The sequence below is a fragment of the Myxocyprinus asiaticus genome, chromosome 23, assembly GCF_019703515.2.
Source record: "Myxocyprinus asiaticus isolate MX2 ecotype Aquarium Trade chromosome 23, UBuf_Myxa_2, whole genome shotgun sequence".
Classification (NCBI taxonomy): Eukaryota; Metazoa; Chordata; class Actinopteri; order Cypriniformes; family Catostomidae; genus Myxocyprinus; species Myxocyprinus asiaticus.
Genome location: NC_059366.1, coordinates 41995383 through 42011746, shown reverse-complemented (window position 1 = coordinate 42011746; position 16364 = coordinate 41995383). Strand labels below are relative to the sequence as shown.

At 36.1% G+C, this 16364-nt stretch overlaps 1 protein-coding gene across 4 annotated transcripts in view; it reads left to right on the top strand.

Moving 5' to 3' along the window:
- The first annotated feature begins 141 nt into the window (after positions 1 to 141).
- Positions 142 to 16364, top strand: part of LOC127413540 (runt-related transcription factor 3-like) — a 74579-nt gene continuing 58356 nt past the window's right edge. Inside the window, exons 1-2 of one of the 4 annotated variants that reach the window (XM_051650777.1) lie at positions 142 to 270; positions 482 to 594. In XM_051650777.1, the coding sequence (XP_051506737.1) occupies positions 537 to 594 (58 nt within the window). In that variant the 5' untranslated portion in view covers positions 142 to 270; positions 482 to 536. Of the gene's footprint in view, positions 271 to 481; positions 595 to 13619; positions 13638 to 16364 lie in introns of those variants that run through there. The other 3 variants (XM_051650775.1, XM_051650773.1, XM_051650776.1) reach the window with 3 other exon arrangements.

Below are 16364 nucleotides of genomic sequence, written 5' to 3'. Positions count from 1 at the left end.
ATGCGAGTAAAAGAGAGAGTCGCGTGACCTAAGTTCCACCAATCAGATCGTGGGATGGCTGTGTAGAAGCGTTACCACAGGAGCTGTGACCTCGGATACCTCAGACATGTGACTGACAGGCCGTTACCACGGAGATCACTGCTGTGACAGACACCTGAACTTTCAACTATCTATCTATCTGGCATAAAACCACATAGAAACTATAACAACCACCTTGAGAAAGAGAGACTGAGAGAGAGAGAGAGAGAGAGAGAGTTGTCGTCATCAAAGGTGAGTCCATCTCAAGGTTGGTTGATATTCTTCACTTGGTCTCTCTCTCTGTCTCTCTCTCACTGTATCGCTCACCACACGGCACATATGCTGTTCTGTTAGTCGGCTTGTGGCGAAAGATTCCTGTGGCACTCTCAAACCCCAAATTCTTGGTTGCAGGCAGTCTATGTTGTTCCAAAGATCTCTCTCTCTCTCTCTGTTGTTCTCTCAGGCTGTAGTCGCTAAGGCAGTGGAGAGGCCAGTTCTTTGCCTCCTGAAAGGGACATATGGCTTCAAACAGCATCTTTGACACATTCTCCAGTTACTCATCCAGTTTACTGCGAGGTAAGTCATCCATTGTATTGTTCCTTTCCTCTTTTGCAAGATGGTGGTGTCCAGCAAACTGACACTCACCGTTTTAGTAGTTATAACGGTCATGTGTAGTGTGACTCTGGCAGTTTAGCAGTTATGAATGCGTGACAGTGCATGTGTGTTGGATTGTGCATGTTGAAGGCTATATGTATTACAAACTCCCCTGAGAACTAGTATCATAACACATTTGAGAGTGTAACTTATGCAGTTTGTAGCCTGTCAGTTTACAGTAAAGATCAATTTTGGACATTGTAACACTTGTTTTGTCTTGTATCGCTCTGCTTTTGTGCAAAACGACTGCTTTGAGTACTTTGTTGATGTGTTGGAACAAATAAGAGTGTTGTATAAATATTTTGTATGGATTGGAGTCTGTGTTTCACTTTAGATCCTTCTAAGAAACCATGACGTGTTTGTTTACAGTATTAAAACATTCAAATCAGTGTATTCAAAGCAGAAATACATATTTTTAACCCAATCAGATTTAAACTGCATCCAGGAATTATGGCCTCTACTTGAGGAGCATTGTATACCTGCACATTTATCTGCAGTATGATGTTTGTTTCTTTTATAATGTTTGGAGTAGTTCTGATGGGTTTGGATCATAATGGCTGCTCACCACAAGCATTAGCACCATAAACGCACTCTCAGCGCAAGACGCAAGGGAGGAACCAGCTAGACCAACCTTTACTGGAACTCACAAACCAGTCAACTTCTGGAGCCAGGGCACTCACGGCCTCTCTGTGGTCGCTGTGTATACTGTATGTGTGGGTACGAGCCCAAGCCAACATTAGTGATTTACTGGCATCTGCATCTCCTGAGCTCCTCAGAAGGGGCCATTTGTTGAGATTGAGTTCTGTGTTGTTTGGAACACGTCTTAAGAACAACGCAATGGTGGGTTTAAACGGTTATCTTCATGTAAGGGTCATTAAGAGAAGATTCAATGTGAAATCGAAATTGACCCTATTTCATTTTTTAATTCACGTTCCTAGTCTAATTATGCTTGATGTATCAGTACGTGTTTTGTTTTTGTTTTTTCAAATCGGAAAATATTTGTCTTTGTAATCTTTTATGAAAATGTAATGACTTGCTCCGCCTCTCAGTCGACTTTCCTTTTCGGCTGACATCATGAATACATTTTACTTTTGTAATCCACCTAGCTCCATTCAGGAATATTACAGTATACCCACTTTTCAAGATCCAATCAATTCCCAGTGTATAAAATTAAGTCCAATTCTACATTTTAATTTATTGAAAATCCTGTTTCACTTGAAAATAACTCATAATAAGAAAAATGAAAATTGAACAATTTAATTAACCTGAAAGGGATAGTTAACCCAAAAGTGAGTAACTAATTTTAGCATCTGTAATGGCAGCAATGGGAGCTATACTGCCATTATGTCATAAATAAAGCAATACACCACTCTGCTTCACATTGGGCTTAAAAACACTACTTCTTAATGGTAAAATCACTGTGATGTCTTCAATGACTAATTGCTTTTATAAAATGGCAGCAGCAGCAATATGATAGAATACACCATTTTTCAATAAAAAGTTACTGGTATTGTTAATAATAATAATCAGAATAAACAGTTCATCCACCAGGTAATATAGTTTGTAAGCCTAACTGTAGGTTATTTATGGTAGCAACATAGCAACTTCAATGCATTTATAGGTATTTTACAACAGCTTTGAACCTCGCTCATCCAATCAGAACGTTGAGTCATAACTAATCCTTTATATAGTTATTTTTTTTATTTATTTTTTTATGCTTTCAGTCCTGTTAAAGGGATTGTTTACTCACATGTAAATTCAGTGACACTTTACGAATAAGGTTCCATTTGTTAACATTAGTTAACAACATTAGTTAACATGAACTAACAATGAACAATACCTTTTCAGCATTTATTAATATTAGTTCATGTTAATTGAAACATATACTAATACATTTTAAAATCAAAAGGTGTATTAATTAACATTAATAGTTGTATATTTTATTCACCTTAGTTAAAGTTAGTTAATGAATATATATATATATATTGTTAATAGTTTGTTCATGATATGTCATGCATTAACTAATGTTAACAAATGGAACCTAATTGTAAAGTGTTACTGTAAATTCTGTCATAATTTACTCAACCTCATTTTGTGCCAAACCTGTATGAATTTCATTCTTCCATGGAACACAAAAGGAGATGTTAGGTAGAATGTTAGCCTCAGTTACCATTCACTTCCCTTGTATCTTTTTTTTTTTTTTTTTTTTTTTTTCATACAATGAAAGTGCATGATGATTGCAGTGATTAATCTATAGCCTTTCAGAGACAAATATTTATGCCTTCCTGGTTATTTTTCCTGTTTACAGTCCATTTCATGGAGATCACTTTGCATCCCCACATACATCTGTCTCAAACCACTCTCAGGAAAGTATTTAAGTTTAATGATTGCCACTGAATTGATCTAATGTCTCAGATGGTACGCCTCAGTTAGTGTTTATATGCATCAGCAGAACTCTGAGCTGGTTAACATTACTGACAGAGCCTGCAACGGATTTGTGAGTTAAATAAAGTAGCTCAATATTGGAGTCAATGCTGATGTCATCCGCTGTATTTAGTAAACAGTAGCTAAACGCTAGCAGGGTTTATGTTTGCAATGTACCAGTAAACTCTCAGCATGCCGTTTCAGAGTTGGAAAACAGCTGAAGGATTAAAAAGGGTCTTTGCTGTTATAACTGGGTTGAGTCTCCAAAATAAGAGTCTTTCTTTCTTTCTTTCTTTCTTTCATTCAAATATCTGCTTTTGAGTTTTGCAGTGCAGATACTGTGGCAGAAAGAAAAACTAGCTACAATAATCACCACTGGAAATCATTAGTGAATATGCAATGTCCTTTTTCAGTTCGTTCAGCTGTGGAAATTAAACCAAAGTGAATAAGTTGAAAATCCAAAAGCCATTAAGTTCTCCTGTCTGTGTTTATATATGTTTATATTATACTCTAATTTTCAATTCTGTTGTATAGGCCAGTTTTACAGATCCAGAAGAGCAGATAAACATTTTTGTGTCAAAATCAAGTGCAATTTTGATTTGAAAAATGATTTTCTAACATTTATTCTTGAATATTAAATTCAGAACATTTTGATTCTTTACTTTTTATGGTACAATATGTATGATGCCCGAAGCACATCTAATGAAACTCAGTCTTCATTGGATGAAGACAGCCAATACACCTATTCAACCAATGCAATGTACAATCAATGTACGATGCAGAACAAGTCTCGCAAAACTCTATACATACGAGAGAGAGAGAGAGTGAGAATGAGTGTGGGAAAGAAGATTATAGAAAAAAGGTGTGTGTGTGTGTGTGAGCAGGTTTAAGTCGTTTACGAGGACTTTTTTTTATGTCTATGGAGAGTCCTCATAATGATAGCTGCACCAACATGTGTGTGTGTTTGTGTGTGTGGGTGGGTTTGGATGGTTTATGAGGAAATTTTTTTAGGTTATAAACTGGTAATTACAAGGGTATTATGCTATAAATGTGGTTTATGAGGACATTTCTAGTGTCCCCATAACTCAAATCGCTTAAAAAACATACTAAACTATGTTTTTTGAACATTTAAAAATACAGAACATTTTTCGTGAGGGTTAGGTTTAGGGGTAGGGTTCAGGATAGAATCGTACAGTATAAAAATCATTATGTCTTTGGAGAGTCCTCACATGTGTGTGTGTGTGTGTGTGTGTGTGTGTGTGTGTGTGTGAGTGTTTGCGTGTTAATCTGATGCAGACTTTGTTTGCTTCTGCTGCTCAACAGCAACCACAATGAGGTCACACCTGTTGCACTGAAACAGCATAATAAAGCACACACACACACACACAAACACACATACTAAATATATATATATATAGTATTTAAAAGCCAGTATACTTGCATAAATGGACACACGCATACACACAACCACATTCCCACACATATAAAAGCAGGTGTCTACATGCACATTTACACATTAAATGGACAGCAGTATTTCAACATAATCTCAAACATGTGTACACAAACATAAATCTGCGTGCATGCTAGGGCATGTACGACTACTCATTTTTACTAGTCAACTAGTAGTCTAAAAAAGTTGTAGGCGAGTCAATGTTTACTTTATGGAAATGACTTGCTACTCTCCATACAGCTTCAGCGGTCTAACGTCTGTCTGGAGAGTATGTCCAGCACAGCTGAGATGATGCAGGTGAGAATCAAAAGCTTGCAAACATCCATTGATGCTGCTTGCAATGTCATAAGTGAACAGTTTTAGCCCATCTTAGATGTCCAGTGTGTGGTTCATTTGATTGTGCACTGCGAACACAAAGCTCTCATGTTTCAATACATTTTCACATTCTCATAATTCTGGTCACTATATCTGATTGTACAGGTTACTATACAAAACAAATAAAGCACAAATACAGCAGGTTGTGGATGACGGATTTTTCTCCTGCTCTCAGCATATAAAGCCATGAGGTCCATGACTAGTTGACACAGGCCCAAATCATCAAGTCACTTTTGAACTAATCGACTAGCTAGTACATTCCTTAATCCACAACTAGTCAACACAGGCCCAAAGCATTGACTAGCTGTATAACTAATCAAGCTGATACAAATCTTGATTCACATCTAGTTTGCGCAGGCTTAAAAGCGTCAACTAGTTCCAGAACTAATTAACTAGTCTGTACAAACCCTACAGCAGATCACGACTAGTGAACACAAACCCAAAGCTTTGACAAGTTGTAAAATTAATAGACTATTCTGTACAAACCCCTAGTTCATGATTAGTTGACAAAGGCCCAAAGCATCAACAAGTTGTAGAACTAGTTAATAAGTCAGTACAATCCCTAGTTCACGAGTTATCGACACAGGCATAAAACATCAACTAGTTATAGAACTAATAGATTAGACGGTGCAACTCATAGTTCACAACTAGTCAACACAGGCCCAAAGCATCGACTAGTTATAGAACTAATCAACTAGTCTGCACAACCCCTAGTTCACCACTTGACGACAAATGCCAAAAACATCAGTTAGTTTTAGTATTAATCAGTACGTGGTACAACCCATTGTCCACGACGAGTCAACAAAGGCCCAAAGCAACAACTACTTGTAAAACTAATTGACTAGTCTGCACATTCCCTAGTCCAGTATTTCCCAACCTTTTTTCCAGGAGACCCCTATTTTAACATTCAAAATCCTGAATGATCCCCTCTTCTGTGAACCCCCTAGGGAAAGACCCCTGACAGGAAAGACCTCTATCACCTTGTCCTCCCAATTTATGGTAGCACCTAATAAAACGAATCGTTTATCGACTGTTTTGCGCTTGCACCTCTGTACTCTTTGCAAACTTTCACACAATAGACACATTTACATTCGAGACATTTTGCATACACAAGTGTCTGACTGACTCTTGTCAGACTGGAAAGTTTCTGAAAACTAAACTGAAGATGCTGCAGATCGCGGAAGACCTACCACTTCGCTGGTATTCATGTTTCATGCCCATGTTGCATTTATGAATTTTGATGATGAATAAATTCCACCATAAAAAGAGTGCAAATTACTTCATGTTTCCCATTACTCGCACATGTGAGTGAGTGAACGAGCGAGAGAGTGAGATCAGCTCTGATTCCAATACATTTTTAGAAAATGGCACTTAACAGAATTAAACATTTTGATGTCAAATTAAATATATGCATTATAACACCATTAAGATTAAAAGACATATTTAATTTATTGCATGATTTTAAATGAGACCCCCTCCATGTGCATAACCCTTAGTCCACGATTAGTTGTAGAACTAATCGACTAGTCTGCAGAACCCCTAGTTCACAATGACACATGCCAAAAAAAATCTAAACTAGTTATAGAACCCATTGACTCGACAGCACAACTCATAGTCCACGACTTGTCAACACATGCCTAAAGTCTCAACTAGTTATTGAACTAACCGACTAGTCAGTATACAACCCATAGTCCACGACTAGTCAACACAGGCCCAACTAGTTGTAAAACTAATTGACTAGTCTGCACATCCCTTAGTCCATGACTAGTTATAGTATTAATCGACTAGTCTGCACAACCCCTAGTTCAGGACTTGTCAACACATGCCCAAAACATAAACTAGTTGTAGAACTAATCGATAAACAGTAAAAATCATAGTCCACAACAAGTCAACACATGCCCAAAATGTCAATTATTGATAGAACTAATTGACCAGTTGGTACAACTCATAGTCCATGATGAGTCAACACAAGCCTAAAGCATCAAATACTTGTAGAACTAATTAACTAGTCAGGGCAACCCCTAATGTAGTTCACTGTCAATACAAGCCTAAAGGAGTGACAGTCATGAACAATCTTTAGTCCACAACTAGACGAAAAAGGCCCAAAGCAGTGACTAGTTGCAGAATTAAACCAACTAGTCAGCACAGCCCATACTGCATGCACACACAAAGACATGCACACAAAGTGGAACCACAATAGAATCCTACCCAAATCTTTCTTCTGAATCCCACTACCTGTGTGACCTTACATAACTCCATGAACAGAATTCCAAAGCAAAGCAAAACTCTCACTGTTCCATCAGTTGGAGCTAAAGAAAACATCTTTCATATTGTACTCTGAAAGCGTTCGTGACACAACTTAAGAACATCAAGCTCTTAGCCTGCAAATGTGCCAATGCAGCATGTAGGTCCTGCAAAACTTTGAGTTGTCTGCACAGAGTTTATTAATTTCATAAACACCTGGTTCGTGCTCCTTTAAATTGATACTTCACTGCGTTGGAGCGCATTCAAAGGCTTTCTACTCCTGCCCATTACCCTCGGCCCCTGAAATATCAGCATCCATGGCAAGAACTGAAATCTGTAACAAGATATTGAGGGTCTGGATATTGGACTGGGAAGATGGTAATGAAAACTGCATGAGAGTCTCAGAGGAGGGTCCGGCTTATGTGTCTAATTTAGCTCAGAACAATTCCTATTTATAAAGCACCGGCTCTGTTGTGGCTCTGGAGTTGATTAGGGAAATGTTCCGAGTAAGGGGGAGTGTTTTACAGGGATTTGTTGTCACTAGTCCTGAAACTGCTGATCAGCTAGCGTCAGGGCATCGCTGTGATGAGTGAGGGAGCTTTTCTCCTGTAATCGCTCTGTGTTTTCTCTGGGATCATTATTTAGGTTGTAAGGGAAGTTTTGAAAGCTTTATTCTAGTGCACAAGAGGAGCTTTAAGGGGCTGCTATTCTGTGTTTTGTGAGGGATCATGTCTGAGGATGTTTTGAGTTGTTTGCATTGTCAGATTTCTGATTCAGACAAATTCTGTTTTGACTTCAATGCATTTTCTATGCACTTAAAAATATTGGTTCTTTGCAGCATTAGTATTTTGGCTGTATAGGGTTCTTGAGTTGGCTATGTTGTTCCTGCTATATGGAACTTTAAAAAAGCTCTTTATGTTGGATGGATGGATGGATGGATGGATGGATGGATGGATGGATGGATGGATCAATCATTTAAACATTCATTCAATGTATGTCTATGGGATTTTGTGGATTTTTGATTATCTGCTATGGGAACAGTCTGATGAGTTAGAAAAGACATTCCAACCTGAGTCAAAAAATTCTTAATGTATGTGCCAAGTTTAGCTGATGTTGCTTAAAAGCTCTAGGAGGAGTTGCAATCAGAAATGTTGGTCTTGGTTTGGGGATTTTGAAAAAACCCTAAAGCAAGTCTGTAGAATGGCTTTGTCAAGCCAACATAATTTCTTAGAATTCATTCAGTACAGAAAAGTAATAAAATAGTTCAGTCTAATTAAAAATAGGCCATTTTACCTCAAATATGTTTGTGCTATGTACTTTTATGCTCACGCAACATGCTAACATCAAAAACTATTTTGAAATGAATTGTGAGTCAAGTTGCCTGTTTTCTTCATGTGAGGAGCTCTGTTTGCATGACACACAAAATTTGTACCTATGTACAGTGTTCCAAATCAGTCACTTATTAGGATTAGCAAAACAGCTCACTAGGCTCAAAAGAGCCAATGTGTCTCTGACTTTTAAAAACCTCATTGAGTATGCATCAAACATGTTTTTCATGCATGCGATCCGTGCAGCGGAATGTACCGACTTTCCCAAAGTTAGTGTGTATTTTCAGTGCTCAGTTGTCTGATTGTGTGTGACAGCGGCGAGGGAAGCTGTTTCCTGAGTGTATGCTAAACACATTACCACAACACACACACACTATTGGAGGAACAAGTGGTGTACGGTGGTCCTTACATAACCAACTGTCATGATATGAGGGGTTAGATGTCAATGTCATTTATAATGTCTAGACGAGCTATTTTTGAGAGACTCTCTCTACAGTGGAACAGACGTCATGAGGTGACGTTTAGCAGACAGACAGACAGGATGTACACTCCAGAATATCCACAGCACTGGAAAGCTCAGTGGAAATGCTTATAAAATCGGTTCTGTTTGAATGCTGCTGAAATAAATCAAAATAGCATCTCTATAGCTCATGTTTTCCAGTAAGTAATGGACTATTATGACTGATAGGAATTCTATAGTACATTTTAATACTTTTGAAACTTTATATGAGCAAGTTTTTCTACATTAATTGTCATACTGCTAATATTGTTGGCTCTGTATGGTCAAGTGCTTGTATTTTTATTTTCTCTCTGTTTGTAAGTCATTTCGGATAAGTGTACATGCTAAATGAATGCATGTAAATGAATTAAATATATAGACGGTGCAACATAATGTGTTTTACTGTATTAAGTGCTACTATGGGTCTAAAATGTACAGTGGCCTCCAAACTTCTATGATAAATTCTTTGTATTTCATTGCATTAGAAAACAAACCAAGTGATGTATGATGCTAGAGCTTTTTGCTTTTGCCATATTTGCATATTTATCCAATTGGAATCGAGTTTTTTTTTTTTTTTTTTTTTTTTACCAGAAAGAGTCCAAACACTTTTGGCCCTCTTTTAGAACCGTATATCTGTTGTTTTATCATTTCAAACCAAACAAACTCATTTCAAGCAAAATGTTTTGCTAGAAAATGTGTTTGTGCTATATTTAAAATAAATTTAACTTGGTTTAATGTTGCTATCTAATCAGTGACATTTTAACTTATAATGCAATTTAATGCCATTTTAATGCAAATACTTACAGTAACACACAGTCTGACTTGGACTTATGCTAAGCCTTATGACTATATAATAAACATATAGTCAGCCTTCTGCAAGAGAAACTAGCTTGTAGTAGATCGACATTCAAAAATAGCCAGTCGTGAAGTCAGTTTGTGGAGTCAACTTGGTTTGCACTTGTGTAACATATTGTTCTTTATGTCAAGTGACAGTAACAACTGACAGTATTAAAAGTAATTTTAGGGGGAAAATTTTAATTCTTGGTCAATTGTCTTGAATTTGCTTGTGCAGTACCTTTGTATTTCTCTCATTATTTTGCTATGGTAGGCTTTTTGGCTCTTTAAACTTTCCTTCATTTGAAGCTTTGCAACAATTTGGAAAGAATGTGGCGTAGTGATATAGAACTGTAACGCGGTCAACAAACCTGGAACTATGGCCTTGCAGTCATAGAAAATTGATCAACATTTTGGAATGTCTGTCAACCAATTAGAACCAAGCACTCGACCGTGCTGTGGTATAAAATGTAATAATCGATTTACAGATTGGACTGTTCCAGTCATTTTGACTAATAAGAACATGCTAAATAAAATTTGAAGCAGACTGACAGTGCAGAGCCTCAGACCACAGGCATTTTATCAGACAGAGTACATGTCTCCACAGTGTGGCAAAATGCCATTTTGAAATTGTGATAAAGCTGAATATGAATTTCACCGAAGTGTTTTAGCCATCCCCTTGCCCCTGTGTTTGAGAGTGTCAAAATAAGTAATCATGCACTGTTACCACAGCTATACACCTGCTTCTAAACACTGATAAGCTTGTTTTCCATTTCTATCACTGGCAGACCACACCCAACACCTGAATGAAAGAGAATTGTTGCAACAACAAAAAAAAAACTAAAAAAAACATTCACAGTTTCCAGCAAATGCACACAGACCCCACCAAACACACCCCATAACTGTCTTTACTACAGCCCCACCAAGATGCAAAACCACTAAGAACATTAGCGCAGCATTTTTAACCCAGCTTCACGCTTTTTGTAAAGCTGCATTGCCTTTAATGGAAAATGATGTTTTAAAACCTCTACTCAGCACTGTACAAAATTGCAACACATGTATAAAATAATTAAATAGTACATGGTGTTTCTTCAAATCTGGGCAGTTTCATGTGCCAAGGGTTGATTTTTATTAAAACTAACGAATCTCACAATTTTGTCTTTTTGTAATATGAAGATCACATCAAAACTGACTTGGAAACTTTTTGCCAGGCCTTATTTCTTAATTTTTGGTACTTTTCAAATGCCTTTCATGTTTGTCCCAGACCCAGACTTTCAATATTAAATGATCATCTAAACAAAGAGTGAAATAAACATAAATCATTTCAATATTTATTGTGTGAAAAATGTTTCTATCAATTGTTCAAAATGTATGACTGATGTAGCATAATTTCCACCACACCAAAAATTATATACAGTACACACACACACACACGTATATATATATATATATATATATATATATAAATGATTTTTTTGTTTTGTTTTGTTTTTTAAAGTTAGTGTGCTTGTTAACCAAGTCAATGAAAAAGCATGCTTGAAATTAAATATGAGACAAGTGATGTTCAAAGTAAACAGAAAATTCAAGGTAAATATTACTTATGAGCAGAATAATTTTATTGCTGTAATTTAGCCAACTTGAGCAAAAAGTGTGAAAATATTATAGAATTGTGTGTATATAGGACACATAAAATTAAATTATGAAATTACCCATAGCAAGAAAAAGGAGCTGGCCATTTTTGTCATTTCCACCACAGAAATCTATTAAACACAATACAAAATTTGAGAGGAATTTTCATGATTTTCAGAAAGAATGACAAAAATGACATAAATCACTTGTGGTGCATGTACACTGTTACAATATTGAGAGTATGAAAAATATTTTAATGAGACTTTACTTTCTAGAAATCCACAGTGCTGAAAGTGCCTGAAGTTGAAGTAACAGCTACCAATTTTTCAGAAAATATGGGATAAACCTATATACAAGAGCAGCTCACACTCTGAAATGTATTGTAGCAACGAGTTTGGCAGGAGCATTTTTACTCTTTGAACCTCCCAGCATATCAAAGTCACACAACACCCAATAAAAACTGCTAACTGTTTTTGATTAAATGTAGCATTCTTCCAAGCAAGTATTTGACCCGTAATCATTTATTCTCAGTTCTCAGCATGTTTAGTTATACAAAATGTCATCAATTTATGGAATATAAGAAAATGAGACAATTTGATTTGCCTCTTTATAAAACATGCCCTTAGGCATCCACACACAATCGTTTTATTTGTCGTTAAAACCTCGTCAACAGCGCCTCCAATTATCCGTCTGAAAGCAATCGAGACTAATACGCGACGGAGACGAGACTCTTCAACCATGAGAACTCTCCTTAATCATCTTCAAAACCTCTCCCTTCCTCTCTCCCTTATTTGCCAGAGTGCCATAAAACAAGTTAATTATGGCGTTGAAAATATGAGGATAATGATATGTTATAAGATGATGGTCGCCCTGAGGTTATGAGTTTTTGATTCTCTCAGTTGATTCTCTTTTAATTTTTTTAGCTTTCTAAATCCCAGACGCTCTTCCCAGAAAATGCTGGAGTTGTTTACAAGCAGTTCGCTGACTTTGTGTTGGGTGATGGGAGATTTTCAGGTTCATCTTTGTGAAAGGAAACAGCTCAGCCATGTTTTAAGCAAACAAAGACAATTATTTGAATGCACTTGTGGTGCACTTTTATACATAAATTTTCCAGTTAGAAACAATTCCATATAGCAGAATCGTTAATGGCACACAAAGAACGTTTTATACCATAGTTCTTGGAAGGCCATCTATGTAGTGGTGCTTTAAAGAATCCAGAAACCAATATGCTGATCTAAAGAACCTATAATGTAACTTCAAGATCTTTTTTTAAATCTCTAAAGAACTTGTATGGAAGGGGTTTCAGAGGTGGAGCAAGGCTACGTTTTGATAAAAGATAATGAAGACATCATTTTTTTTCTGTTATTAATTCATTAATTTATTAAATAACATGCACAGATGAATCTTGCAAAAATAAGACTAGGAATGTGTTTTAAGAAAGTAAATGGGTCCACAATTATTTCATGATGACTTCATGACTTTGAGGTTGCAAGCTAAATAGACACTGATAAACAGCCACACATTGCAGACACACACAAACATGCAATTTTATGAAGGTACTGTGTATATATTTGTTTGTGAATCTGAGCATGATGCAATATGGTGTTTAATTATTATTCTAAGAGAAAAAGATGATAACTTTCAGTCAGGCGAGATCATTATTTATTTCCGTATTATTTATTTTATGTGATGTTTATTACATTTATTATGTGATACAATAGAGATACTTGCATATGTCCACTATTTTGATTGATGAATAATCAATAAAAGCCTCAATAATACCTGCATGCCTCTGTTCTCTAAAAGGAACACTGTAGTGGCCAGTGTTTAATTCAGCAGCATTTAAAATCCCCCAGTGAGCAAGCCAAAGCCAACTGTAGAAAAAAAACTCCATAAAATGTAGTTAGTAAAGATAAAAAACCTTGAGAGGAACCAGACGTCCATCTTTCTCTGGCTTTACATAATACATCTACATACGTCAGTATAATTTAGCATTATAGTACTGTATGTGTATATAGTATTTATAGGATATAGTAAGCAATACAGGTCATGTGTTCAGTGAAGATGTTAAAGGTGTCCATAGAAATGATTAGTTGTTATTTTTGTCTTGCTTATTATGTGGATAAATCACAAAGAGGCACAGGGTGAGGACAGCAGCCAGGCAGGCATTTCAGATGAGCAGGTAAGAATTTACATTTTCTGGTAGGGACGAATGTTTGATACACAATATACAAATATTCAAGAGTATGCTAAAAAGGTTATTTTCTTGCATTAATGTGAACTGTAATGTGATGTAATTTATTGTAATGAAACAGTCTTTTGATAATAAATGCTTGGTGACACGCAGTCCTGTGGATATTTCTAAGGATACATTACTCTTAAATTATTTTCCAATGATTAGGGAACGATAATTATTTTTAGTGCAAATTCGATAGATAGACAGAAAGACAGACAGACAGACAGATAGATAGAGAGATAGAGAGATAGATAGATAGATGACATTGTATTTTATCAAAGATGATAATGGCAAATACTACACAAATACTGCTTTGATTTACACAGTTGTTTTTTATGTTTCAAAATTACGGACAGCGTTTTAAATAATGACAGATTAATCTAGCGCTCACGTGCAAGATTCTGAGAAAAATAGCAAATGAAATTAAAATGTGCCAATCCATAATAAGCGCGATAACATTAAACAGCATGTCAGCGTCCTCACCTAAATCAACGTGATAAGCAAAATCTCAAACATAAAAAAATGTATTAAAAAATCATGAAATGTCACTCTACCGATAACAGCCTCTCTGCACAACTGCGTGAGGATGACACACACCAAATTTACAGTATTCTGCTTCTTCTAACACAGGTGCGCTGGCTGTCGAGTGGACGAGTGGTTGTGGGTTTCTTTTTCTTGGATCTTCAATTGTCATGAAAATTCTGTAACATAATAACCAGGCACTGCAAGACTATAAAAATCTCTTAAAAGGGCATACCTTGTTGATGCTTTATAACGATACCATCAAGCAGCTGCATGGCTCTGCGTCAATGTGTAATAGACCAGTAGAAATGTCAACTGCTAGAAATGTATCAGGTATCATGTCTATTGTGGTTATGCAAAATCCGTGGCAATGCACGTTCCCAAAAATCATTGTATTATAATCATCATTTTGCATTTGCACACGAGCAAACACATAGTGCGCGAGGAGAGAGAGTGCACATCCATGGTGTGAGAAATGCAAAATTATGATTATAATACAATAATTTTTGGGAACGAGCTTTGCATAACCTTTGCATATGCTGTATGTGTAGACATATATACAGTATATAAGTAGACGTGGCTTCAAGGTAAAAAGTTTGGGAACCACTGGTCTGGCTCATTTTTTTTTTTTTTTAAACAGCATATACAGATGCAGAATTGCTTCTTTCTGGTAGTTTATGTCATATAAAATATATTAACATTGACAACATTAAGCATTATTGCATTATTAAACACTTAATAGACAGTTAAAACTAAAAATACATTAATATAGTTATGAATGTCCTGAAAGTTTGATATGAAAGTTTTAAATGTTGATGAACTAGCTAATACTCTGTTAAGAATTAGGCCTACCTACAGTATATGTTTGTTAATGGCAAATGGAAGTATGAAGTGTCATCAATATATTATTACTTAATTAGTGGCTTAAGGAGATCCGTCAGGACTGATGTAGTTTGGTGCAGCCTGTAAGGTTAATTTAAGAAATAATCATTTGAAAAAGGTTTATCAGAGAAGACATCCTTTGTCATGTATAAAGAATCTTTTGTTAATTAATTCTGTTGTAATTTTTAATGCATGCATGCTCTGTTGTGATATACTGTATTAACCTGAACATCGACTGTGCCCCTAAATACTGCTAAGCGCAACACCCCCCAATCAAAGCATTTTCATTGATACTTTTCTGTACTGAATGAATTCTAGAAAGGCCAACATACTCTTATTCTACAAACTTGCTTTAGGGTTTTTTCAAAAAACCCAAACCAAGACCAAAATATCTGACTGCAACTCCTCCTAGAGCTTTTATGCAACATCTACTCAGGTTGGGATGTCTTATCCATCCATCCATCCATCCTTCCATCCATCCATCGTATTTGTCTGTTATAAAATGTTAAAAAAAAAATAGCCAGTATCAAAGTTTGTCTTGACAAACCTTACCAAATATCACTTGTAAACTCGGTTTAGTTTTCATTTTAATTATGAATATCTGTTGAAATGTATTCAAAAATTGCGTGTGGGCACTTGACCTAAAGTAACACTGTGTGTGTATGTGTGTGTGTGTGTAGTTATTGTAGTTCCTTTTGTGAGAAAAAGCCCAAGACAAACAGACAGAGATTCACCCGTCATACATACACACACACACACGCTTTCTCTCTTCCCATTCCTCTGCCCTTCCATGTCTGGACTTTGGTCAGGCTGTCTGGATTACTCTCACGACATTCCCACACACACACATTACAAAATCTCTCACACTTTCTTTCCAGTAGACAGATGACCGACAGCACGTTGCTGACTCGTTATGTCACAGTGATGACTTAAATTCAACTCATCTAGTAAACTTAATGACAAATATTCATACTGTCATTTCCTGTTGGCCATTTCTTGCTTGATTTCTCTGTTGTTTTGTGCAAGTGCAAGAACTACATTTTGGAAGTGAATTCAGAGTCAAAACTTTTGCAGAGACAAAAAAGAATCTACCGTATGTCTGCTGAAGTGGACTTGTTGAATTTTACATGTATTCTTTATGCACAGCAATACAAGGATTTAAATAAAGTAGACAACACATCAGATAAAAATGCAATGGAAATCTGAAAAATAAATAAATACATACATAAATAAGTGCATATAAAGTAAATATTAAATAGGAAATAAAGT